The sequence below is a fragment of the Notamacropus eugenii genome, chromosome 4 (assembly GCF_028372415.1).
Source record: "Notamacropus eugenii isolate mMacEug1 chromosome 4, mMacEug1.pri_v2, whole genome shotgun sequence".
NCBI lineage: Eukaryota > Metazoa > Chordata > Mammalia > Diprotodontia > Macropodidae > Notamacropus > Notamacropus eugenii.
The window spans coordinates 65,868,544-65,895,426 of record NC_092875.1 but is presented as its reverse complement, the minus strand read 5'-3'; the positions used below and the strand labels follow the sequence as shown (position 1 = coordinate 65,895,426).

The 26,883-nt window shown below is 49.5% G+C and overlaps 1 protein-coding gene across 12 annotated transcripts in view; it reads right to left on the bottom strand.

Moving 5' to 3' along the window:
- Positions 1 to 1,641: 1,641 nt before the first annotated feature.
- The window catches only part of TCF3 (transcription factor 3), a 97,391-nt gene continuing 72,149 nt past the window's right edge, over positions 1,642 to 26,883 (bottom strand). For 4 of the 12 annotated variants that reach the window (XM_072601551.1, XM_072601545.1, XM_072601550.1 and 1 more), the window contains 12 exons: positions 24,445 to 24,547; positions 23,937 to 24,079; positions 23,572 to 23,698; positions 22,994 to 23,052; positions 21,151 to 21,229; positions 17,112 to 17,185; positions 16,430 to 16,612; positions 15,845 to 15,968; positions 14,539 to 14,686; positions 13,740 to 13,978; positions 8,168 to 8,312; positions 1,642 to 2,230 (listed from right to left, as the gene is read on the bottom strand). In XM_072601551.1, coding sequence (XP_072457652.1) covers positions 8,170 to 8,312; positions 13,740 to 13,978; positions 14,539 to 14,686; positions 15,845 to 15,968; positions 16,430 to 16,612; positions 17,112 to 17,185; positions 21,151 to 21,229; positions 22,994 to 23,052; positions 23,572 to 23,698; positions 23,937 to 24,079; positions 24,445 to 24,547 — 1,422 coding nt within the window. In that variant the 3' untranslated portion in view covers positions 1,642 to 2,230; positions 8,168 to 8,169. Of the gene's footprint in view, positions 2,231 to 8,167; positions 8,313 to 10,548; positions 10,776 to 13,739; positions 13,979 to 14,538; positions 14,687 to 15,844; positions 15,969 to 16,429; positions 16,613 to 17,111; positions 17,186 to 21,150; positions 21,230 to 22,993; positions 23,053 to 23,571; positions 23,699 to 23,936; positions 24,080 to 24,444; positions 24,548 to 26,883 lie in introns of all 12 variants that reach the window. The other 8 variants (XM_072601552.1, XM_072601546.1, XM_072601553.1 and 5 more) reach the window with 4 other exon arrangements.

The window sequence follows — 26,883 nt, the reverse complement described above, 5'->3', positions numbered from 1 at the left end:
TGTGTGTGAACAAGGACCAGTTGTTTCTGTGCTCTTGCTATCAGGGAATGAGGGTCATGAGTGTGTGGGGGCAGAGGAGGGGGGCTGTGCTGGTTGGACATATCCTTTGGTGTCTTTACTGGGTGTTTTCAGCAGATGACCAAGCAGAGTCAGCCATGGGAGATGGGGTGTGCCTTAGCTCCGCATGGGATCACATGCCTTGGCTGGCAGTGCCAGGTAAGGTTTCATTCTTTACTGGGAGGTAGGTGTCTTCCAAGATTCTTTTCTCCCCAACCCAGCTACAGGGAAAGAGCTAGGAGTTTCTAAGTCTTTGCTAAAGCAAGAGATGTTTCAAGGGCCCTGATGACTGGTCCTTTCTTGGGAAAGCTGTAATAAACTGCTTGCCTGGTGTCTCACCTACAACCCTGCGTCATGGAATCCAAGCTCTTTCTGATGAATTTCTTGAAGGGAAAGGGGCAGTGGGGAGAAGGCTACACTACTATTCTGAGAGACTGGGGAGAGAGAGCAGAGATGGCGGCCATTAATGATATGGAGATTCCCAGTAGACCTTCCTTCACAGGATTAAGTCTGGAAACAAACTTTCTGACATGGGTTGGGGGTAGGTCACACTGGGAGAGCCAAGACTCAAGTCTGAAGTTCTCCCCTGAAGCCTGAATCTAGCATTCTTCTGTCAGAAACAAGGAGGCCAGGCTTCTCTGGTGGGCACCAACCAGCTTCCTGGGTTATCTTCCTGCCCTTCCCATTCCCCCTCACTCAGCTGGGTGACCCTCCTACCTGATCTGTGTCCACATCTCCAAATGAAGTCAGGGTGTCCTTCTTATAGGATATGGGCAGGGTCCTAGACCTAAGACACTGACTGAGGAAACTCCCTCTGTCACTGGGAGATGACATCTTATAGTCTTAGAATCCAACATGGAATTGGCTGAAATGATCTTTAGACTGTGACTGGAGCTAGGATTTCACTGATATAGGAAATCCACTACTGAGGCAGACAGAACTCTTCCTTTTCTGAATCTCAGACAGAACTGCCTCATGACTTAAGTGACTTGCCCCAGGACACACAAGCCAGCATGGGGGTAGAAGTGAGAGAGGAAGCCACGTGTGGCGGATATAGGGAGGACTATGCCAGTTTACACTTTTTGATGGGAAAGGGAAGAGGGAGAGAGAAAGAGCAGCAATGTTTGTGGTCCCCCCTCCCAGCCCCGTCTATAGTCCTGAAAAACTCCCTACACCAAGAAACCAGGGAGTAGTGAGCCTTAGGAAGCTCGGCCTCTGGGAATCCAGGGGAGGGAGCAGGGAGAGAAAGAAAGCGCACCCTCTGCCCACTTTCTCCCAGTCTGAGGTGGCTCAGAGCAACAAGGTATGTTCAGTCCATGAACTCTATATGGAAGATGTATGTAAGACACAGGGAGGGAACACAAAACTTGGATAGCTAGGGGAGGGGGGGAGGGGGGAGCAGAAGGGAGCCTTGGTACAGATTTAAAAAATAACAACACAGGAAAAAGTCCCCTAAATAAAACCACTAAAAAAAAAAAAATCAAGCCCAAACAGAAAAAACAAGACGAAACCGAGAAACACCCACACGGCTTCATTCACGCTGAGCGGCTTCCCGAGGAGTCAGCCTTGCTTTTTAACCCAGTCTCTTTTTTAATACAACTTTTAATAATCAGGTTGATCGTAGAGAGGCAACATTTAACTATTAGAAACAGCAGCAGAAAAGCACGGGACACAAGACTTGGTTTTTTTTATACAAAAAAATTTGTCGCTTACAAAACATACGCAAAAGAAGCTTTAAAAAAAATCCCAAAGGTATCGCTATTTTCTTCTACATAAAAAATCTCATAACTAATGTTCTTTTATTTTCCTTTAAAAAAAAACCCAGCAAACAGAAATATTAGGCTTAGGCACAATTTGCTGCTGGCTGTTTGCGAACAAGCCAAGTTTAACACAGCGTCTCCCCTTCTTAACTGAGTGATATGTATTGACTCTTCCATTCTTTATACTTAAGGCAATTTTTTGACGAAGTGTTTGTTTTCTTTCCTTCTTTCCTTTTTTTCCCCTTTCTTTAAAAAAAAACCAAAACCAAAACCAAAAATCAAAACCAGAACATTGCTCCTTACGGCGTGTGCCAGGGTCTCCCCATCTTGGGGGCGGGCGTCGGCGGGAGGAGGGCCAGGATTTTCCATTTGAGGAAGATGGGTGAGTCACAAGGCTTCCTGGGGCGGCAGACCTAAGCGACAAAAAAAGGGTCAAAGAGCCTGGTGAGATGGGAAGGTTGGCATGTCATAATGACCAAATAACAGCACTGGGAAGGTCTTTACCACGTGCAATTTCAGAGCTGGACCTTAGGTCACTCTGTTGTACTCAGCTCTAGTCAAAGCACATTTAGAGAATGGTGTTCAGATCTGGGGCCACTGTTAAGAAAGGGCAGTGATGAGGTGGATGGAGTCTGAAGGAGGGCAACCAGACTTGAGGAAGTCACTAATCCAAGCCCCTAATTTTACAGACATGACAGAGGTGAAGAACCTTGACTGTAGGGCTGTATAAAAATAAAATGAAGGGTGAGGATGGTGTTTGTCTTCAAGATAAGACTCAGGAAACATAGTAGCCATGTATTGAAAGGGCTACACATGGAGAGAATATCCTAAGAGGCAGAACCAGGAGTACTGAGGAGGTTGCTAAAAGGTGAGTCTAACCTCTCCATGAAGGGAATGGACCCCCTTGGGAGGCGGTGGGTTCCCCCTCCTCAGAGGTCTACAAGCCAAGGGTGTATGCTGCTTGTCAGGATCGTCTCAGAGAGGGTCTCTTAGTAAGGTATAGTAAGAACTGAATGGTTCTGGGATCCTTGAGAAGCAGAATGTCAAGGCTGGGAAAGACCTCAGAGGAAACGAGGCAGTGCATTTAAAATGGGAGAACCTGAGTTCAAATATCAACCCTCACTAGCTGTGGCCTTTGGGCAAATTATTTAACCTCCCTGGGTCTCAAGTTTCCCCATCTATAAAACTGGCAAAGGGTGGGGGGGAAGAGGGAGGGACTAAATAACCTCTGGGGGCCCTTCCAGTTAATTTAGAGCTAGGACCCAAGGAGACAGATGAGCAAGTGAGCCTAGAGGGCCTGAATGTGAATGGGTACCAGAGCCCACTGGGGAAACTTAAACTATCGGCATTTCTGGACTATGGTTTGGACATAATCACTCCTGTGCTATATCTCCATTTCCTTTTTTTCTCTGGCTCACCCCACCCCATCATCTCTTGGCTCTATACTTTAATGTGGGGCCTCTGGGAGTGGTCAGAAGGTGGAGCTAACCTCTCCTCCCAGAGCACAGGAGGACAGCTGCCCCAGGGGATAGGGATGGTAGGGATGGAGGTGGGCGTACTGGGACGGAGATGGCTTTGCTTTGGCTCCAGACCAAGAGCTGGCTGTGTCATGGACAAGGGCTACAAAGAAGGGCCCAACAGGTTTCAGTTGCCCAACCTCCGCTGGACTGGATTCTGACAACTGTGAGGTCATGAATTTAGACCAGAGAGGGAAGAGAGAAGGTGGATACATGGGGGTGGGGGCTTGTGAATGGGAACGCATATGCACGCTCCTGTGAGTGCAGATTGTTGACTCAAGAAGAAATACTTCCTAATAATAGAAGCTGTCCAAAAGTAAAATGGACTGGGATGAGAGGCAACGAACTGTCGTCGAAGACCACATGGGGGAGGCACAATGTCTTACATATTAGAAGGGGCCAGGCGGTGCAGTGGATAGACCTCTGGACCTGAGTTCAAATTTGACCTTGGACACTTTCTAACTATTCAACTTTGGACAAGTCACTTAGGTTGTCTGCCTCCATTTCCTCAACTATAGAAAAAACTGTAAAAATAAACAGAACCTTCTTCTTCTGGGTCTGTTGTGAGGATAAACTGAGATGTTTGTAAAGTGCTTTGAAAACCTTGAAGTGCTACAGAAATGTTAGTTGTTGCTATTATACTTAGGCAATGATGCACGTTCCCTATACAGGTTGGCCCAGGGGTTCAATGAGGCTTCTGATTCTAAGATTCTGTGGGGAAGGGAATCCACTTGCTCTAGTTCCCCTGCCTCTGAGTTGGTGTCTTGCTGAAACCAAGGTGAATGGTTGTTCATGGGACTGTAAGATTTGGATCTGGAGGAACCTTTACAAATCATCTCTATTTTACAGATAAGGAAACTCAATGGTCTGGGATGGTGAAATGTATGGGGTAGCCTCTGAAGTCCCCAGGCAGTATGCTTCAATTCAAACCCCAGTACTTGGACAGCCTTCTACCACACCAGACTGTCCTGTTCACTTTTTCAGCGAGGGAGGGGAAATCTGGAAGATCCAGGTCTAGCCTGGAATGTCCTAACCAGGTAATTCTGAGAAAGTCATTTCTCTCTAAGCTGAGGCCTTTTCTGTAAAATGGGATCAGTACAGTGGTGCAGTGGATAGAGCACCAGGAAGACCTGAATTCAAATCCATCCTCAGACACTTACTGGCTATGTGCCCCTGGGCACATTTGTCTGTTTTCTCATCTGTAAAATGAGCTGGCGAAGAGAATGGCAAACCACTCCAGTATTTTTGCCAAGAAAACCCCATGTGTGGTCAAGAAGAGTCGGACGCAACTGAAAACAACTAAACAATAACAATTATTCATCATTCTGTCTACTCCCACTGAGACTGGCTGAAAGAACCATAAACTAGGATGGAACAAAAGGCATCCTGAGTTTGAGTCTTGGCTCTGGTATTTAATAGATGGGAGTCCATGTGATTCCTTTATCTCCTCAAACCTCTGTTTCCTCATCTGTAAAATGTAGATTAGAAAACTTGCACTTCTTTTCTAGGTGAGACACTGTGGGGGAATAAAAAGAACATGTCAACTGGAAAATGCTCCAGATATGGGGTTACTGTCATTGCTGTCCAGGGTCAGAGACAGCTCAGTCCAGCTAGATGGATTCTAGTATTTACACGACCCTCAGGGTGAGGTTGGATTCAATTCATGTTTCCTATAAATTAAACTCATTTTCTTTTACTCAATTCGTAAAGGAGAAGACAGCCCTCTTAGAGTGGAGCTTTGAGAGTCATTTTGGGGGTGAATTATGAGGAGCAAACTTGGGGGCTCTGAAGGAGGGGGAGGCGAGGTATCTGCCATCTCATCTAGCAGCTGACCAAACAAACAAGCTGTACCATCCCTGCAGGAGGAAGAGACACACCCCAGCTAAAGCTGCAGGCTGTTGCTCTAAGGGGCTGGGTGCCTTCAACATACCACAAGGATGTGTAAGGCCCAGGTGTTTTCTGGGGCCATGTTTTCAAATGATGGTGTGCTGTCTCTTACCACATACAGACTAGCCTCAGTTATCGGTAGGGGGTGGGTAGATACAGATAATCCTGAATACTCAAGGATCTAAACAAGGATCTAAATCAAGGGTTTTGATAAGGCAACCTAAGCTCAGAAGGTCAGTTCTAGAAGGGTTATTAGAGGTTATCTAGTAAAAATCCTTCCATTTTACTGTTGGGAAAACTGAGGCTGAGAAAGGGTAAATGACTTGCTCCAGGCATTAAGTGCAGCGCTCCTCTTAAAACACGGCGCTGTGGGCTCCAGGAGCCAGAACTCATTAGTCATCGATAAAGGCCCAGGACACAAATACAGGATAAGAACAAAGAAAATCAGGTTTTTTTTTTTTACACAAGGCAAGTTTCTTGGGGACCGGGACTACCTCCTTCCTGTCTTTCTGTCCTCAGCACTTGGGCTTGGTACATAGCAGGTGCTTAATAAATACGGCCTGTTGATCATATTCCTTCACCTCCATATCAGGAATGACTGAACATAGCTTAGTCTTTATCGGATGACACAGAAATCACTTCAATAATGACAGGAAGCATTTATATAGTATTGTTTACAAGTATTATCTCATTGGATCCTCACAATACCCCTGGAAGGCAGGTGCCAACACTGTCCCTGTTTTGCAGATGAGGAAACTGAGGTAGACAGAAAGTAAGTGACTTGTTCCGGGCCACCCAGCTAGGTAAGTGTCTGAGACCAGATCTGAACTTAGGTCTTCCTGACGCCAGGCCCAGCATTCTACCCACTACGCCCCCTCGTTCTCTACATCAGTAATCAAACTTTAAAGCATTAAATACTTATTACTACTAAATACTATACATTCTTCTGCCTCCAACCTCAGACTGTAATCAGTTTAACAATTTCTAGCATAGTTCCCCCATACCTTCTCTTTCTCAATTGACTGTGAGCTTGGAAACAGGATAACCCAGCTGGTTGTATCTTTATGTAAAAGTAAGAGTAAATACACGTTCCTGAATGAAGATCTGGTTTTCTCTTGTGTCTGCACTTTGGTGCATGGCCTTACGCCCACCATTTTGGCTGCTCACAGGGATTTCTGGTGGGTCATCAGATGTAAGAAGTAACCAGATGAGTGAAACATTAGTTTATTACTCATAATCAGGGAAATCAACACAATAAGGTAAGGTTTTGGGAGGACGGTGTTTTAGGAGGCCCTCTATGCTGACCTCAAAGTCTTCCTATGATTGGATGTCTCTGGTTTGCTTGACCTGACCCCAAGAGCTTTGTCATCCACACACCTCATTTTTCTTAGAATCCAGTAGAGACATCATACCTTTCCTGATCTAACAAAATTGTATTTGAAAATATACAGAGAGCCTTACTTGCACTAGCCTGAAAAGTGGGCAAGACTGGTATTCTTATTATAAGTACCAAAAGTGGGACCAGAACCTGGCCTTTCCTGACCATTTTTTTCAAAAAAAAACCCAAAAAACACATGAATTTTAATCACAATATTAGACAAAGCAAAAACAAAACTTAACAACATAAGGTGAACTGATACCAACATTGAATTTATATTCTTTAAATGCCTTATTATCTGAATTCATTAAGAGAAAAATTAAACGAATTAAAAAAATATGGAAAGCAACACAAGAATATTAGGAAACTAATGTCCCTCTCTCGGTTTTCAATCAAACTACCAGCTTTTGTGACTTTAAAGGCAGCCATGTGCTCACATCTCCTGCACCATGGGGCTGTCCCACTCCTGCCAAGAACGGGATAAGGATGCTCTGAGGTAGGGCTGGCTGAGGGAGGTCTCCTGGGGTAGGACTCACAAAGGGGTTCAAGCAAAACTACAGAATAAAGCTGGAAGAGAGAGCAGTCTCCCAAGTCCAACCTGCCACACAACAAGGCTCTCTTATACCATTACTCTCCACACTTGGATCGACAGTCATCCAGTCCCTACTTGAAGAGCCCCCAATAAGGGTTAGGGAATCCACGACTTCCTGAGGCAGCCCATTCTACTCCTGGATAACCCCAACATTAAGCCTAAATTTGCCTTAAAAAAAAAAAAAATCTACTCATGGCTCCTGGTTCTAATCCTTCTTTATCTCAACTGTCCTTCAGATACTGGAGAGACAGTCATCATGTGCCTTGAATACTCTTCTCTATTTTAAACTCTCCCCTTCCTTCTAATGATCCCCATGTGACCTATACTCAAGATTGTTCACCATGGGGGTCACCATCCTATGGACACTACAGCCATTAATGTCCTAAAATGTAGTAAGCATGGTATTATAGACGTGGTCTGTAATATCACTGTAACACCAGGAGGGCAGAGGTCAGTGGGCCCATCACCTTCCTATTCCTAATATCTCTTAACATAGCCAGAGATGGTATGACCTTTTGGGGCTTGTATTTGGGCATGTGCATGCATGCATACACATACACCACACGCAAGCAATACACTACATATGTCATGCAGGCATGTGCAGACACAACAATGAATCACACATGCTTTCAGTCCACTCAAACTCATTTCCAGCCCACCATGTCATTCCCTTCTGGTGCTCAAGACTGTGAGATTTTACACCGAAGTGCAAGGCTTTCCATTCATTCCTATCAAACTCAATAGATTTGGCTCAGTGCTCCAGTCTTTTTGGGAGCCTGATCCTGGCATCTAGTGTGGCCACTCTGAGTCATCTCACATAGTGGTTATCCAAATAAGCAGATGCACCATAAGTTGACTAACTCTACAAAGTAGACAAGCTCCATTGCCAACTGTAGAATGTCTCCAAACAGTATATGGAAGCTCAAGGCATGAGACTAGGTCCAGCTAGCTTCGGGAGATAGGGCAGGTGCTATACCTTTACATATGTCCAACGGGGTTATGACTGTCGCCCAGGCCCGGATGACCAGCTGAAAGTGTCATCTGAGGATCACCGACCACTCCAGACACTTTCTCCTCTTCTCGACGCTTCAAGCAGGCAGCTTTGGGGTTCAGATTGCGCTCTGTTGAGAGAGGGGGGCAAGAACACAGACCCAATGGGGAGACGCCTGAAGAAGCAGCAGGGAGTTAAGAGCTTGGTGGAAAAGCCAAGACTGACGAGTGGATGGGAAAGTGAGAAAAGGACAGAGGAAGCTGGAGTCGAGGTGGGGCTGGGGGCTCTGCCTCCAAATGACAAGGAGAGAAGATAGGCAGCAAGAAAGAAAAAAAGGAAGGGGACCCGAAGGCATCTCTTCTCTGGGCTATTCCCTCTGGGGAATTCCCTCCCTCCCAAGTAAAACACCTCCCCTTCTCCCACCAAGGCCTAGCTCACTCTGCCCCAGGGGGAGTTAACCTTGGGGGGAAAGGAGGAGATAGAAGTGATTTCTGTGCCAAAGAATCCTCTTCTAGAGCTGGGCCCTCAGAGATCACTGGCTCTGTCTCCTTTCAGACAAGGCCTCTGAGGCCCTGAAGACACACAAGTAGCAAAAGGGAGATCTGGGATTCAAACCCAGGTCCTCTAACTCCAAAACTAACAATCTCTCTATTATATCATGCAGCATGGCCTGGCCAACAAGCACTTAAGTGCCTACTATATGCCAGGCACCATGCTATATAACCTGTTGAAGTCACAAGATCTGAGGAGAATGCTACTGTGCCCCCTGAGGCAGGTCAACGTTCTGGGGTCTGCTGCTCCACTCAGACCCCACTGGGGCGATGGTTTTCACATTTGGGAAGGGCCAGTGACAAGCATTCCAGGGGTGAAAGAAAGGAAGCCTAAGTTAAAGTTTGGGAAGCAAGTGGGGCTGTTTACTCCGGGGAAGACAAGACTTAGGAAAAGGATGTTCCAATTCACTTCAGCTCAGCCTCCATGTCTCTGTGCTAAGATATCATGAACTGGGAACTCATGGAGTAACAGAGAAAAAACCCACCCCTGACCTCAGGAAGTTTACATTTCTACTGGGCAGGAGGAGTACATACATGGATAAGACAAGACATACACGAGGAGAGAAGGGGGGTACCTAAATGCTTATGGACCATCTGTAGGAGAAGGGACAGTGAAGGGAAAAGCAGAGAGCAGACACCGAGAGAAAAGGGCACTCGAAGAGGGGAGAGCTCTAGGAAGAGATGGGAAGGAAGACGAAGACTCTGATGGACCAAGGCCAGGAGGGAAGACCTCTGTCTACATGGATGGACAACCTGCATGCAAACATGGAGGTGTGAGGACCTTCAGGGAACCCTCATTTTACAGATGGGGAGATGCAGAGGGAGGACAGAGGGGTAGGAATCAGTATTAAGCCAGTTTGTCTAGAATACAGAGTAGGCCATGAAGCAAATTATTTGACATAAAGCTAGAAATGTAGTTTGGAAAATCACAGAGACTTTACATTTTCATTTGATCCCGGATGCCAAAGGAAGCTCCCAAAATTTTGTGACCAGGAGGGGGACATTTAAACCCATGCCTCAGAAAGACATTGCTGAGATCTCACACCTTGGTGACCAGCCTCTGGCCTCCTTACTTTTCCTGGAAGCAGACCCTCCGTCTCCTGATCCTGGACATTTTGAGCTCATACCTGGATTTTCTCCCCCCTGCCTTTCCTCAAATCCCAGCTAAAGACTTTTCTTCTGTAAGAATCCCCCTTAATGCCAGTAGCTACCCTCTGCTGATTTGCATGTAATCTCTCCCATTATACTGTGAGCTCCTGGGGAACAGAGACTTTCTGTCTTTGTAGCTCTGACATTTGGCACAGTGCCTGGCACATACGAGTTGTTTAATAAATGCCTGTTGACTGACGAGAAGGGACGGTGACACGATTAACAGAAACGGGAATTTGGGTGGGTGGGTGGAAGTATAAGGGGTATGGTGGTGACGGGGGAAAAGGTAACAAATTCAATGTTTTGACACTGAATCTGGGCTCCCACCAGCAAAGCCAGATAAAGATGTCTAAGTTGGAGGCTAGAGTTCAGAAGAAAGAGCAGGGCTGGTCAGAGAGATTTGAGTTACTGAGGATAGAGTTAACTGAGACAAAGGGAAGACGAGATCACAAGGGGGAAAGGGAGAGAAAGAGAAGAGGAAGAAGGCTCTCAGGATGGAGCCTTGGGCGATGCCTGTGCTTAGCAGGTGAACCAGGGGCTGAAAGACAATAATGCACATACGCACACACCGATACATAGAGACATGCGCACACAGACAGGCAGGTGAGTGTTTCTGGGCAGGGAGGGCTCCTGATGGCGAGGGGAGGCACCCGCCTCGTACCGTACCTCGCACTTGCTGTTCGAGGCCCAGAATGACCTGCACGGCTTGCTGAAGGATGATCAGTTTGGTCTGTGCTTTGTCCGATTTTAAGTGCATCTGACACATGCGTCCCAGCTCTTTGAAAGCCTCGTTTATGTCCCGTACGCGCACCCTTTCCCTGGCGTTATTGGCCATCCTCCTCTCCCGGTCCCTCAGATCCTTCTCTTCCAGTGACAGGGCCTCGTCAGTACTGCTGGGTTCACAGCACCAGAGGCATTAGTCAGGGAGGGCAGGCTCTCTCTGAGGGGCTGGCTTGGCAGGATGGGATGAGGAGCAGGGGGGATGAGAATGGGGTAGGAGATGGGGCCCAGACCGTTACCACCTGGTCTGGTTGGCACCCCTGCCTAAGGGTTAACTAAAGTGCTGTCAAGACCTTTGGCAAGGACCCGACTGGGCTGGGTGACTAGAAGTGGGCCCATAAAGTAGACTCCAGCCTGCAGCTTCAAGGAAGTGTGTTGGTGGATGTGCATGCGCATAGACATGTGTACAGCTCACACATGTATGGATGGAAGGTGCTTGTCTCCATCTGTGAGTCCTTCTGTACATGTGAATAAGTGAAGATTTAAACCAGGGTTGAGGTCCATGGCAATGTTAAGGAAGGCAAGAGGCAGGGAGGCTGACCTCAACCAAGACATGACCCATTTGCGTTAACATGGCCAACTCTGAGGCTCTTTCTTCTCAGCTCAAAGTCAACTGAACACAACGTCTGGCAGAGGTCCATGCTTGGGGCTGCCACCTCCTGAGGAGACTCAGTTGCAAGATCAAGGGATTGTGTGTGTGTAGCCTTCTAATCCCACTACTAACTTCCCTTTACCCTGGACAACTTTTTCCTCCCAGTCCAAAATTTTGCTAGGATTCATGGCCTCACCATGGGCTATGGATCATTTTTTCTACCAAATGGAAAAAGGCAAAACATGCCTTCTTTGGTGGCTTCATGCTAGGGATAGCACAGCCTTCACAACTTGAACTTGTATATGGGGGGGCTCTCTGCCTAGCAGGAGGAGCAGGTGGACTCAACCAGTCTGTCAAAGTCAGAGCTTACTCCCTTGGCTGCTTGAGAGAAAAGGGCCCCCTTACCATTACTATTAATATGAGTCACTATAATAATTATTGCAGGGTATGCTTTTCAGCTTACACCTGAGATTATGCAAAGAGGACTCACAGGATCTGGAATGCAGAACCAGATATCCAAGTCTCAGTCAGTCATGGAGTCCAAAATCACAAATGACAGAGCTCATGGAACATGGCCTGCCACCTGTAGCCTCCCAAGGTCAGCTGAACAGCTCCTGACCAATGCCTGCATACAGGAGGCTAATGGCCATCTACCTTTCTTATCTGCAGTCTGTGCAGGCATAGTAGACCCAGGGTCCAGCAGGAAGGAACTTGGGGCCTGCCGAGTCAACTTCCAAATCCGAGAACCGTCTAAGCCTGTACGTCCTTGGGCCAGTTGGCTCCAGCTTCTAGTATAAGGTGGGGACCCCCAAGCCTGCCTGCTTCTAGTTGCTAAGATGGGGGTAAGGGGTGGCATCCCACCCATGTCCCAGCCAGCACCCTGAGTTCAAACCCTTTCATGTGCCCTCTTGGGAAGCAGGCATAAAATAGGACAAGCGCAGAAGACCAAAGTGATCACAGTGTCTGGATGGGATTCTCTTTCCCCTCTCCCACCATCCCTTGTTTGGAAGAGAATTTAGGTTTGGATGCCTGGCCCTCAACTTCGATCCTGCCCCGGCCTGGGCTCCGTCTCCATCAGCAAGTACAAGGTAGGGAGGGGGCCACTGGGGGGGTCGGCTGGGGACTGTCTGTGGGAGATCGGAAAGAAATCAACGGGGGGAGAAAAAGAAAAAGAGTGGGAGAGAAAAAGAAGAAAAAGAGGAGATGTGAGAGAGAGAAGGTGAATGAGCAGGGTGGGGAGGGGGCGGGTTTTTCAAACACACATTGCAACAAGACGCAAAATATTACGGACGAGAGAGGCATGGGTCCAAATGCCATGGTGGGACAGCGGAGGGCAGGCAGAAGGGAGGGAGGCTCAGGCCCCAGGCCCAACATTCCAATCCGAGCCAAAGTGCTGCAGGGAAGAAAGAGTTAATGTGGCAGAAGGGATTTGTTTTTGGGGAGCAGAACCCAGAAAAAGAGGAAAGGGGTTAATGAGGAAGCGCAGAGGTTCTAGACTTAAAAGGCAGGGGAAGGTAGAGACAGAGGCAACTGCTTGCTCCAAGAGGTGGCATGGGCATACTGGAAAGAACTCCAGTCCAAGAGTCAAGAGCCCTGGGTTCAAGTCCTAGTTCTGATGCTTACTGACTTTGGTCAAGTAAATTCACCTCTCTGTGCCTCAGTGTCCTCCATCTGTAAAATGGGGGTGATGCTTGAGAAAGGAAGGGGCATACAGTGGGAAAAAGTCCTCGATTTGGAGTCACAGGACAGAGTTTGAATACTAGCTCTGTGACTCTGAATGGGTCCTTTCCCTGCTTTGTACCTCAGTTTTCCCCATCTGTAAAACAGAACTGGGTAGGAGAGGAAAGGAATCTAGATGAGATGACTTCTAAGTTTTCTATTATGATCTCTGCTGGAGGCCAGGAGAGATCAGGGAGGTGAGCTTTAAAACCCAGAGGATCCACATCTTCTGAGTGATAACTCAGGGAAGAAAAGAGGCATCTCCATGGCAAGGAACAAGATTTGGATGGGCTCCCAGAATGTGCTGCCCAGCAGGGGCCAAACTGGACCCAGGAAAGAGGCCATTCAGGAAATGGTACCTTGTGTTCTGGGCATGAGTCCTATCGAGATTCTGCTACGGGTGTGTGCATGTGCGTGTGTGCATGCGTGTGTGTGTGCATGCGTGTACATAGGGGGCCCAGCTCAGACATTCATCTAAGGTTTCTCATGATGTCAAGGATCTTGTTCTAGGCAATCTATTCAGGCTCTGGGGGGATATGCATGTAAGACTCAATGAGGGAGGACAGGGAGAGAAGCAGGGGAGGGAGTGCATCAGGGAAGGAGAGACGGGAAGCGATGGAGGGGCTGGGGAGGCCCCGGGGTGGGCCCAGGAGCCGCAGGACAGACAGCCAGACTGACGGACAGACGGACAGACAGACAGACAGCCCACGCCGGCCGGCTCCGTCCCAATGCGGGGCCCCCCCAGCACCGCGGGCCTCTCACTGACCTCGCACTTGCTGTTCCAAGTTCAAAATAACGGACACGGCCTGGTGGAGAATTAGAAGTTTGGTCTGCGGTTTTTCACTGTTAAGGTGGAGTTGGCACATGCGGCCGAGCTCTTTAAAGGCCTCGTTGATGTCGCGGACACGGAGGCGCTCACGGGCGTTATTGGCCACCCGCCTCTCCTTCTCTCTCTCCGCTTTCTGCTCTGGGGGGAGAAGTTCGTCCTCCTCATCCTCATCTTGACTAGGGGGTTCCGAAATGAGAGAACGAGACAGGGAACATTCTCCATGGGTGCCCTTTGGGCTTGGAGCAGGGGACCCCCGGCATCCTGTCCTGGCACCCAGCCTTCTGGGACTCTGAACCTTGGCCCTGTTGTCTTTCCCACCTTTTCAGTGCCTCCTGCCATCTTGCCATGGGAGTGCATGTATGAAGTGTGTGTATGTGTGCATGGTGGGAGGGCACCAGTACAGGTAACCAGAGACGCCCACCTGCCCTGTGGAGGAATGTGTGCATGTGTCTGAGGGTACTGGGCAGGCACCCAGTGATGCCTTCATAGGGAAATAGGGCATGAGCCTTCTATTGCCTCTTCTACCCTGGGCCTGGGGTAGGGGAAAGGGTCCTTGAGGCCTAAGGGAGTTGAGACACAGGTTGGTGATCCCTCTGATATACTGGCCTATGGCCCGTGGCTGAGCAAGGGTTGGGTCATCACCCTCCCACACAGGCCGTGGAACGTGGCTAGGAAGGAAGGGGCGGGGAGTAGGGGCAGGAAGTCACGCAGAGAAGGGTCAGCTCCCAGGGGGCACCTTGTTCTAGTCCGGGAGGGCTTCATCTCCTTCTTCTCCTCCTCTGAGTTGTCTGCCACGGACGTATTCTCCTCATCTTCTTTCTCTTCCCTCTTGATCTCACTAGTTCCTGAAGAAGAGCCAGCTCTCCCCAGCCCCGACGTCAAGCCTGCAGTGTAGGGCAGAGACCGGTGAGAGATGCTGGGCCCAGGTCCTACCCATCCAAGACAACAGCACAGAAAAGAGCACGTGCCCAGGACTCAAGAGGCAGGACAACTGGCTTTCCAAACCTTGTGCCTATGGGTACATATTAATCAACAAACATTAAGTGCCTACTACGTGCCAGGCACCACACTCAGCACTGGGGATGCAAAAAGAGGCCAAAGGCAGTCCCTGTCCTCAAGGAGCCTCCAATCTTAACAGGGAAAACACGAAAGAAGCAATAGCTACTTAGCCAGCTCCATACAGGAGATAATTAACAGAGGGAAGGCAGAAGAATTAAGAGGAGTTGGGATTTTTAGCTGGGGCTAAAGGAAGTCAGTGAGTGGTGACGAGGAGGGAGAACATTCCAGGCATGGAGGACCACTAGAGGTGGAGGGTCTTATGTGTGCAACAGCCAGGAGGCCAGTGTCCTGAATTCCACAGTGGCTGTTCCAAATGTCCTCCCCTCCCTCAGCTGAGATCCTCACCTCATACTTTACAGAGAAAACCCTCACCATCTCTTTATGTAATGATCCTCCTTTTCTCAGCCCAATTCCATCAAACAGCTATGGGTTCAAAATGCTCCCATTTCTTCTCCTCTCATTCAAGCCCTTCGAAACTGGTTTCTGACTTCATTTGACTAAAACCACTCTCTCCAAAGATGCCAATGATTTCCGAATAACCAAATCTGATGGGTCTTTCCTGTGTCTGGACCACCTTTCCCATCTCGTTGCCTTCAGGCTGGTTGTCCCCTACACCCAGAATGCCATCTTTTCTTACTTCTATATCTTGGAATTCCTGGTTTTCTTCAAGAATCAGTTCAAGGTCCACCCACCTTCTGCATGAACCCCTTCCTCAACACCTCCCCCCCAACATGGCAGTTGCTCATTCCCTTCCTCCTCCCCAAACTCCCTGGTATTCATTAAATATGTATCCATAGGTTCTCTTATATAGACATGTTCTGCTCCATGCCCCTCCCCCCAATTCAAGTGAAAGTCCCTTGAAGGCAGGGACCATTTTATGGGGTGGTGCTAGCTTCTCCAGCTAATTTTCTGGCTTGAGAGACAGGACTTTCCTCTTCCTTCCCCCACCCTTCCACTGCCCTTTCTAGGACCCATGGCCTTACCACTATAGGCATCCTGCTGTCGAGTGAGGTCAGGGAGTGAGCCGGGCTGGGAGGGGAGGGACACATGGTTGTGAAGGAGACTGGAGTTGCTGGGGAGGCCATCTTCAGTGTGACTGCTCCCTACCTATAGGATGGTCAGAGGAATGGGCGCAAGAACGTGGTCCCCCTGCACACCCCTTATCTATGATCAAACACTTTGAGAACCAGGCAAACCCCCTCCCCAACCCATTCTAAATGGAGCAGGGGATGAGGGCCCAGGACACTCATGGTCTGGGCTAAAGCCTACTGTGGGGGAAGGCCTGGGCCTGCTTCTTTTGTTCCCCACTTTTCCTAACCTGGGAAGAGGGTTAAAAGGCACAGGAGATTAGATGAGAATATTGGAGCTCGAATCCCAGTGGCCACTGTGCCACACCCCCTCTCTAATAAGACCTTTCGCCTTATTATTCTATCAAAGGAGGTGACAAGTCAGATCCTTTATTGCGTATCCTTTTGTAGAGGTAATCTCCCTGAGAGTCCAGAGCCAGGGCATGTCACCAGCCAGCTCTGAGGTGGGCATCCACCCGGGCTCATCCAGCCCTTGCTCACCAAGCTTGAGTGCCGCCCCACCAGGGGCATGACGGAGGAGGAGAAGGCCTGGCTGAGGGTGCCCACAGAACCACTGTGCCCTGGCGTGCCCCCAAGAATGCCATGCATGTCTCCTGTCTGCCCCACGGCATGACTCCTCAGCACATGGATGGCTTCATCTAAGTGATCTTCCATCTTGCTTTGCTGTTGGGGGTGAAGATGTGGAAGGAAAAAGGAGGTGGAAGAATTAGGGTTTTCCTTTTAGCCCCCACCTCATTCCCTACTGCCAGGTCAAATCCAGAGAGGGCCTTGGGCTGACTGTCTAGTGGGGCTTATTTCCCCAGGCTGTGGAATGGCGACCCCTGCCTCCAAGAAGCCAAAAGAACAAAGGAGAAAGCCTTTTCTAAGGGACTGGTATTCAAGAAGTGGTCTCTCTGTCTGTCTCACACTCCCCCACCCTCTGCCTATTGATGCTGGTACAAGTGGACCCATCCCCACCTAGCTGGGTACCTCTATGCACACAGGCACAGGGGTGGGGGAGAATCTTTGAGGCACAGGGTCTCTTTCTGTGGATACTAAAGTCAACCCTATTTGGAGGAAAGGCCAGGACAGCCGCACTGAATCCTCCATGGGTCTCCCCTGTTAGGGGGGCAGACATGTTTGGCCAGGGGATGGGAGAGGAGGAGGAAGCAGGGACACTCACTAAATTGTGAAGAGTTCCTTCGTAGCTGGGAGATAAGGCACCGGGTGCTCCTGGTCGGGGCCACTGGGATGTGCCTGAAACACAAGACTTGAGTTCAAATTCAGATTGTGCTGCCGCTAAGTTGTAAGAGCCTGGACAAGTCACTTCCAGTCTCTGGGCCTCAGTTTGCCCATCTGTACAGTAAGAGGGTTAGAATGGATGAGTTTTACAGTTCTTGGCACACTGCAAGCACTTAATAAATGCTATTACATTGGGATTTTTTTTATTTTCATCAATTCACCCAAAGGTTCCTTCTGGCTTTGACCAACAAGGTTCTAAAGCCTGACAATCTGTAATCCAGAGGCCCAGCATTTTACAGCAAAAAGGGACTGGTTTATAGTCTAAGAGTTCTGGGTTCAAAGCCCAGCTCCAATACCTACTAAGTGGGTAACAATGCAGCATATCACTTGCTCCTCACCAGGCCTCAGTTTTCTCCTCTGTAAGATGGGGATATCAGCACCTGTGCTACCTAGCCCCAGAACTGTTTTGAGGAAAGTGCATGGGGTGGTACAATCTGATGGGGTGTAGAATTTCTGATCATTTATCGTTATGACCTTGAGACACCTGCAGCGTTGACTCATGCCACAGGGGGGCACCCTCCACTCACCCAACAAAATTCAGTGCAGCCCAGCGAGTGGTTAACAGTATGTGGGAAGGCCTTCAGGGACATGGGGGACCCACCCTTGTATCTCTCTCCTAAAGCCCTGCCCACCTAGGTCTCCCTCAGTTCATCCTGGCAAGAATCAAGCACCAAAAACAATGCCTCCGTTGAAGAGAAAGGAAAAATCTAAAGGGGACAGAGAGGGAGATCAGAGGCACGTGTACCAAGGCCAATGTAGCATAGGAAATCTGGGATGAGTCTGAATCTGCTCCCTGTTAACTATGTAACCCTTTGGCGAAGCACTTAAAATCTCTCTGGGACTCAGTTTACCCACTTGTAAAATGAGGGCACTGGTCTTGCTCCACATCGTATGATTCAATGCTAAAACTCAGGACACCAGGAGAGAGAGGAAGAAGCATCACTGTCCCTTCTGTGGACTAAACCTCACCTCCCTTCAGCCCCCAATCACAGAGCCATCACAGGGGACTGTGTGCAGGGAGTCATTTCCTGAGGTGTGGGGTCTGGGGGAAGAGGGTCAAGTCTGGGAGCAGAGCCTGGCTCCTAGAGGGTCAGAGAATCAATTCCCCTGCTAGCTCATTCTCAAGAGACTCATAAAGGTAATGGTCCCACGATGAGAGCGGGGTCCCCTCCAACACCCTGCATCAGCAAGCAGTTTAGCTTGAGGGACAATTCGCTTGGATATCCAACAGTCTCCCTTATCCCATCTCAAGGTTCTTAAGGCTACAGAGGAGAGAGCTTCTGGGACCATTTAGCGAAGTGAGAGTCAGCAAGGCTTGTAGTGAGAGCGGGAGGTGGCCCTGAGATGGCTGGTGGCAACCCCACCTACAAGGGGCCCAGAAGTATTTTTAACCTAACTGCCAGCCCTTCCAGAAACCCAGAGATTTCACTTCCCTCTCCCTCCAGCTGATCCTGGGGGGAGGGGGGATATGAACAAAGCAGAGGACTGCTTGAGCACCCACCTATACAAGCTCCTATACAGATATCTGGATGTGTACGGGGAGGTAGAGGGGGAGGAGGAAAGAGGGAGGTAGGAAGGGAAACAGAGGGAAAAGGAAGGGAGAGAAGAGAGGGGGATGGGGAGGGAAAGAAGAAAAGGGAATGGGAAAGGAGAGAGAAGGAAGAAGAGGGATGGAGGGACAGGGGAGGACAGAAAGAAAGGAAAGGAGGAGAGGGGGCAGGGAGGAGAGGGAAAGTGGTCCATTGTTGAAGGCCAGCAACGTGACCATTTATGAGCATACATATCCACCTGTGCAGCTGGCAGGGCAGGGAATGTCTGTGTATTCAGAGCACATCTATGTTACAGTAGAATAAGGACCAAGCTAGGTGGTGATAGAAAGCCTTGAGGCCTGGAATCCAGAATGCGGATCTCCTCCCTGTTCTACCATTTACTCGCTGTGTTCACCCAGACATGGCATTCATCCTTGTGCAGGCTCACTTTCTTGACCTGCACACTCTTTTCCTTGCCTCCTCCCCCAAGGGTCAGTGATATTCCAGGGCCAAGTGTCTGCAGTAGGGCACGCAGGTTTGGGTGTATGTGGGATGTGGGAACTGCTTCAGTGCCAAGGGGTTCACGTGAGGGTGGAAGCCTATGTCTCCATGTGTCAGAGAGCATGGCTGTGAGCACAGACAGGGATGTGCAGGGGAAGAATGAATTTTTCAAACACTCATGAAACCTTTCCTCCATACCAGACGTTGTGTTAAGCATTGGGGACAGATGTAAAAGGTGGACAGGCCCTGACCACAGGAAGCTTACTCATCCGGGGGGGCATGAGTGGTGACTGGTGTGAGGAGTCAGGGATGGTGAAGGCTGGAGGGTACAGCAATGTGATTCTGACTTGTTTTCAAAGCGAGAAATAAAATGAGTAAGTGTGGCAGAGGAAAAGGAGGACAGCTGACCAGAGCCGGCCTGGCCCTAGGGTATGTGGTCACTCCTCCAGGGGGCATGGGTGAGGGAAAGGTGTCTATGAGTATAGGGATTGTGTGGGGAGGAGGAGGTATGTACCCATGGGAGCACAGGTGTGAGCTCCTCTGTGGATGGGTGAGGTTATTTATATAGACATCCCTGTGTGCATGGGAGACACCTAGATTCAAACATCACTTATCCAACGTGTGACGCTCTGGGAAAATCACTTAACCCAGGGACACAGTGTCCTCCTCTGTCAAAATGAGTCTAACACCACTAGCACTATCTACTTCCCCCAGTGTACGTGAATAACCCTGTAGTATTCTAAAACTAGGGGCAGGAGTTCTGTGTGTATAGGGAGGAAAAGTATATAGTGGGGATGTGAGGGAGGGTGGAGCCAAGAGGTATGTGTGCATGAAAACAGCCCTCAGTTTATTCCGGGATGGTTAGTGGTGCTGCAGCTGCTGACAGGAAAACCTGTACACCTTGTGTTATTGGGGTGTGCTGAACATGGAGACGCTGTCCTAGGCTCAGGGAACTAGGCACTCCACAAAGGGGGGATGGGCAGGGCACAAAGCCACCACTTCAGGACACTTTTGAACCCACCCTGATATGCCTAAGGCCCAAGGAGCCTTCCTAGGACAAAGCCCTTGAAGCTGACCTATGTCCGGCTTGTCAGGGCAGCACTGTGGACTTCACAATCCCCCTCCCCCATTCCTGGCTCTGTAGTGGGGCTTCCTCCTCTGGTCTCTCCCTTGGACGAGATATCACCTCAGCCCTGAAGTCTAGCTCCAGAGCTTAGGGAGATGGCCAGAGGCACTGGCTGGGTCTGTGGCAATCCACAGTTCATCCTTCTATGCGTTCTGCCTGGTACTTAGAGGAGGAGAAGAGAAGGTGACTGCTCTATCATGGCCAACTCAACAGCATATATGAAGTGCCTCCTGTGTACCTGTGCTAGGCACTGGGGGTGAAAGGAGAGGTGCATTGGTGCAGGTGGAAATAGCTCTTGATGAGTCAGAAGACTCAGGTGTGAACCCAGGCTCAGACACCACCACCTGTGTGATGGCAGGTGAGAACAGGACAAATGTGCTTTGAATTTAACAGGTGAATTTCCTCTACAGCCACCTCTCCAGTGGAAAGCTAGGTGGTGCAGACAGAGTGCCAGGCCAGGAGTCAGGAAGACTCATCTTTGGGAGTTCAAATCTGGCCTCAGACAGCTGTATGACCCTGGGCAAGTCACTTCACCCTGTTTGCCTCAGTTTCCTCATGAGCTGGAGAAGGAAATGGCAAACCACTGAAATCTCTCTGCCAAGAAAACTCCAAGTGGGGTCACAAAGAACTGGATATGATTGAAATGAATGAACAACAAAAACCTCTCCAGTGGGCCAGATATGTGAATGGGGTGACCAAGAAGGCCAGATTCTGTGGGGTCCCAATCCCTCCTGCCCCTGCCCCCATTCCTTTAGATCACATACCTGCAAGTCCCTGAGGGGAACCCACCGGGGTCGAGGGGTTAGAAGGGAAGTTATTGCTTGAGTGGTCTGGGGAATAGATCTAGAGAGAAAAGAAAGAGACACATTGTTCAGGTGGTACCCTTGAACTAGTCAGACATCCGGGAGCTGGTAGGCCTGTATTTCTCTCAATGTTGGATTACAAAACAAAGGAAATCAGGTAGCTTCTCATTGATGGCTAGGCTAAAGCAGTAGAGATGGTCTTTGAAACATCACCATTATTGGGGATGAACTGGCCCTGGAGTTAGGAGGACCTAAGTTCAAATCCAGACTCAGACACTTATTAGCTGGGTGATGCTGGCCAAGTCACTTAATCCTGACCACCTCAAAAAAACAAAGAAATATTACCATTATTATAGACTCCTTTTTTTTTTGTAGTTACTGATAAGAAGAGCAGGGACATTGCACTGTGTGGAGGATCTGGAGGCAAGGGGACCTGAGTTGGAATTCTAGTTTTCCCAATGTGAGCTTAGAGGATGAATTACTTCCGTGAATGGATAATCTTTAAGGCCTCTGGTCCAACTATCAGAGTAAATCCACCAAATTTGAGGCCGTGAGATAGGAGCAGACACGTGGAGTCAGGAGGCCTGGGTTCTATTAGACATGAGACCACGAGTCTGCCAATAGTGAGAATGCGGCCTCCATCTTATATGAAAGTTCCTGCCAGGGTTGCTTTGGAAGGCAGAGAGAGGTACAGAAATGAAAGCATTTGCTTTAGGCATCAAGCTTCAGGGATGACTTCAGAGCTGGCTTCACCCTGGAGGGTGAAATTTTCTGTCCTTGCCCTGTCTGTCCTCAGTCTGACAGCTAATGAAACCATGGTAGAGGGAATGAGCAGAGGCCCTGGGAGGCCTGGCTACCCTGGGGCACTGGGGCAGCGTGGCCTGGACAAATGAGCTCCAGGGAGAGGACAAAGTACACTGACTCTAAGTCAGAGAATCTGGGTTCAACTCTTGAGTACGTAGGTAACCACGGGGAAATGATAACTTCCTTGGGCCTCAGTTTCTTTATCTGTAGCATGCCTCTAGAACTATGATTCTGTGAGCAGCCCTGATGGCTTCTCAACCTGAGCCATACCCCTATGCTTTGCTCCTATGGAGGTCCTTGAGCCAAGAGGTCTGGGCAGGCAGTGGGAGGGGGTGGCCCATAGGAGAGGACAATGGTGAGGGGAGGTTTGGGTACAGTCGTCGAACGTGAGGCCCCCCAGTGCCACTGTTCCCACCATGCCTTTCGCTTCCTGGCACATACACCCAGTGCTCTCAGTTTCAGCCACCTTGGGGTGACTGTGGTGAGGCCGTGGGGGGAAGCCGTGATGAGGGGAGAAGGAAACAGGACTACCTACAACATGGCACAGCTCAAGGGCAGCCTGAGTGAGCTGCTGGGAATACGGGCTCCCAAGCTCTGTCGGGGGAAGCAGGAGGGCCAGCCTTTGCCGCTGTCTGCTCTCTTGGTCAGTGGACTCTGGGAACTGGGGCATGGAACACTGGCCAGGGGACCAAGAGAACAATAATGAGGAGATACAGGGGAGGAGCCTCAGGCTCCCTTTCAGCATCCCAGCATTTCCCCTTCTCCTGCAGTCTGAATGAAGGGTCTCAGGAGGGAAACTGCAGGCTAGCTCCCTGTTGTGCCTACCACAGGGCTGGGGAGCACTCTCCTCTCCCAACACAAGGGGAAGGGAACTGCGGCACCATTCTAGGGTGCAAAGGGAGACCTAGAGCCTGAAGCAATCCAAATCTGTCTCTTTGATTCCCCAGTCCTGCCCATCATTATCCCAGGGGAGAGAAAAACTGGCAGGAGCAGCTCTTACCGAAGCCAGTGCCTTCCCAAGTGCATCTCCAGAGCTACCAGCCGTAGTCCCTCTGTTACCTGTGATGGAAGGAGAAAAGGAAGACACAAATCACCCCACATGCTTTCTCCTACCAGACAATCTCAAGCACTGGAGGGTCCCTCGGAACATGCAATATTGGAGGGACTTTGGAATGTGGAATATCAGAGCTGGGAGGGCCCTTAAAATTCATAATGTCAGAGTTGGAAGGGCCCTTAAAACAGGGAATGTCAGAGCTGGGAGGGCCCTCAGGATACCTCAGAGAGATGAAGTCACTGGACATGTCCACTATCAGATAGCCATGACCAAGAGGGAAGAGGAACTCAGGTCCCTTGACATCCAGCCCAAGTGTGCTTTCCTCTACTCTGCCAACTCATTTTAAAGGGGCCAGGGTCACAGAGTAAGCCAGCCAGAGGCACTGCTAGAACTAGCACCTAGATCCTGAGAGATGCCCCTCGTGTCAGACATTTAAAACATTCTGTTCCATCCGAGATCCACTGATGCAAGAGTGAACCAGGTAGGAGAACCCTGAAGGGGAAGGAAAATCCAGGGGTACATACCCATGATGCTGTCTGTCCCGCTGATTGGTGGTGTGTGGCTTGAGACGCCATAAGGAGCAGTGGTAGAGGAGAATCCAGACACTGATGGGATTCCACCATTGACTTCCCCTGAATGCATCTGGTAGTTCTTAGGAAGACCCCGCAGAAGCGGAGGGAGAAGAAGAGAGGGGTCAGATGGCTCCAAAGCCAGACATGGACTGAATTACTAACTCTTAGGGACAACTTTCTAATAGGCCTGGGGGATCCTTGAGGGATGGAAAGGTGTTTTGTTTATGGCAGGGGCTATGTTCTCTAATGGCCTGCATAGCCTTGCTTCAGGAAGGGATCATATGGAGGGGAGAGCTTTCCAAGGAATCTTCTCTTACCATTCGTTCATGCTGGTGTAAGCTACTGAAGCCGCTGCTCTGAGGGAGAGGGGAAGGGGAGCTGCCCAGCATGGGGGGAGCATAGTTGGACTGGTTCATGGTGCCTGATGGGCTCCATAGGTCCGCTGAGTTGTGTAGTCCATCTGTGGGGAACAGTGTGTAGAATAAGGGTTACAGGGATACAAAGGTGGTCCTTGATGTTTTTATCTACCCACTTTTGCAACACTTCTTACCCAGAGTCCTTTCCGATTCACACGCCATCTCAGCAGCCTGTAGATCTAGACTGAGCCCTGATCCCCAATGAACTTTGACCTGGACCCTGGACTGAGTGCTGCCCAGTCCCAAAAGGAAGTGTGACCCCCACAGGCACTCCCAAAAGACAAGCCCTGATTTCCTAGATGGTTCCCAGGCATCCCAGCTCATATGATGGGCATCTTGGCCTGACCCTATACATAGTCAGTAGCAAAGAAACCAAGGCATCTTCCTCTCTCTATTCCATAAACCATACCTGGCATGTAGAAGGCTGCAGGGTACACAGTACTGGCAGGTTTAGAGGAAGTATATCCTGTGGGGTCTCGGCTGTAGTCATCACCTGAGTTGGAGGGATACACCTGCCAAGGAAGAGAATCAGTCAGAAGGAAAACTACCAAATGTCCAGCACTCTTCCTCGGGAGGCAGGTAGCGGGTGCAGTGGGCAGAGTGCTAGACCTGATGACTGGAAAAGCCACGTTGGAATCTTGTCTGAGACATTATGACACCAGGCAAGTCATTTATCCTTTCTCAGCCTCAGTTTCTTCTTCTGAAAAATGAGGATAATACCCCCTACACCTCACCAGGCTGTTAAGAGGCTCAAATGAGATGTTATTATTCTCTGCAAACCTTAAAGACCCATTTAAATGCTACTTCCAACCCCATCTCTGAGGCCAACAGACCTGCCATCCACTAGGGGAAACAGACAGGGTTACTTCACTTCTTTGTCCCACCCCTGGCACTCCCCTTGGCCCAAGCTGGAGGATTTTCAATTTTTCTACAAGTTCCTCAGGACTCTGGGGAGACTGTTAGGGAGAGGGGTGAAACAGGGTCCGACATCCTTAGAAAAGAAATAGGGGAGGAAACGGAGAAGGAAGAAAGAAGGGAAGAAAGCAAAGAAAAAAAATTAAAGAAGAGATATTAAAAAAGGATAGTGTACTGTGGCAGAAACTTGCTGAGATTGGAGTCAGGAACCTGGGTTCCAGTCCTGGTGGTGGCACAACTCATTGAATGGCTGTAAGTCATTTTTTCACTCTAAATTTCTGTTTCCTAATGTGACACTTTCTGTTCTGATAGCCCTCCCAACTCTGACATCCTGGATTCTAAGAGCTCTTAACATTCTGTGGCATGCCCCACCCCCCCCTCCCAGTCCCTAGTCTAGTTTCTCAGCTGTAAAATGGGGCCAATAGCACCTGTAGCACCTTTTGTGAAAGTTTAATAGTGATAAAGCACTCTGGGAGTGTTAAAATGCCAGGAGAAACAGCAGTAACATTCTCTAAAGCTGCCTTCGAGCTCCAGTGGTGAAGGGAGGAGGGAAGGATGGGGCCCTTGGCCTGAAGCCCCAAGAGGGCTCTTTTTGGATCAGCTGCCTTTGTGGTCTGCCTTCCCTCCCCAGGGTTGACTGAGCCAGAGGGGACGTGAGATAAAAGAAGAGTTAGGAATAAAGACCCCCATAAAATCTCTTGGCTAAGCAGAGTGGCAGGAGGTGGGGCCCCCGCTACCCCTTCTCCTGCCCCCAGCCTTGAAGTGCCTAGGTGGGGAACAGAGGTAAGCCCTGGGTGGGGCCCAGGATCCTTGCTTCCTTCATCACCCCTCCCCCATCTCCAGGCTCCTCCAGTTTGGGAGAATGGGAATGAATCCCCCTGCACGGGCCTCCTTCTGCTGTGGGCGGGGGGCTGGAGTGGCCCAGATCCCTTACACTGAGATTCAGTTACATTTTCAGCAGATGGTAACTTAGGTTTTTGAGGCCCCGGTAAGGGCAAGCTAATAGTGGGGTTTTTTTGTGGTCTGTTTGGAAAGGGTGGGGGTTGGGGTGAGAAAGGGAATGGGATTTCTTTTTTTCTCGCTCTCTTTTTGAGGACACCTTCTTCAAGAATGATCTGGATCAGTCCAGGACTTGGGGACCCGAAACCTAGGAAGCCCTCCCCCACCTCCCAGCCCAACCATTCACAAAGTTTCTCTTTCCTTCCTCCTTTGATTAAGGCTGTGAAAGTGAATCGGCCAACCTACTGGACCTGGGACTCCCCCTGGGCTCAGCCAGATGCAGAGAGGAAGCTAGCCTGGGCTAGAGCCAGGGGAGGCAGTGGGGTCGAGATGGCCTTGGCCAGCTGTCTATGCCTGTGGGACTTCGGAAATCCAACCCCATGAACTGGGCCTGGGATCCCTTCCCCTGCTTATGACCCAGTGAATCATGATGGTAATAGCCATTTTTCTCTAAAAGATCTTGTCCTCATCAACCTGTTAAGGTTATTGTGAAGTATCACCTCCACTTTAGAGACAAGAAAACAGAGACATTCCCATTCTCCCTTCACAAACTGAAACCAGGTCATCCCAGCCCTTGACCCAACCTGCCACCATTTTTATCTGAGGTGCAGTGGATCAAAAGTGGGGCTGCCTTCCAGTCAGAAAACCTGGGTTTGAGGCTGGGTATGCCCCTGACTAGACACATGCACTGGGGATGGTCCTGACTGTACTTGTAGGGGTCCAATTATCCCTCTGTAAATGAGATTGGACTAGGTGGACTGCCACAGTTCCTTCCAGTTCTGCCATTCAGTGCTCTAAGGTCTTTCTCAGGCATGACTTTCTCTGTTCTAAGGGCCCTCCCAGCTCTGACATCCTGTGTTCTAAGGGCCTATATGACTAAAATTAACTGATTCTCCAAGGTGGCTGTCAAGGGGAGAACACAAAATCTGGGATT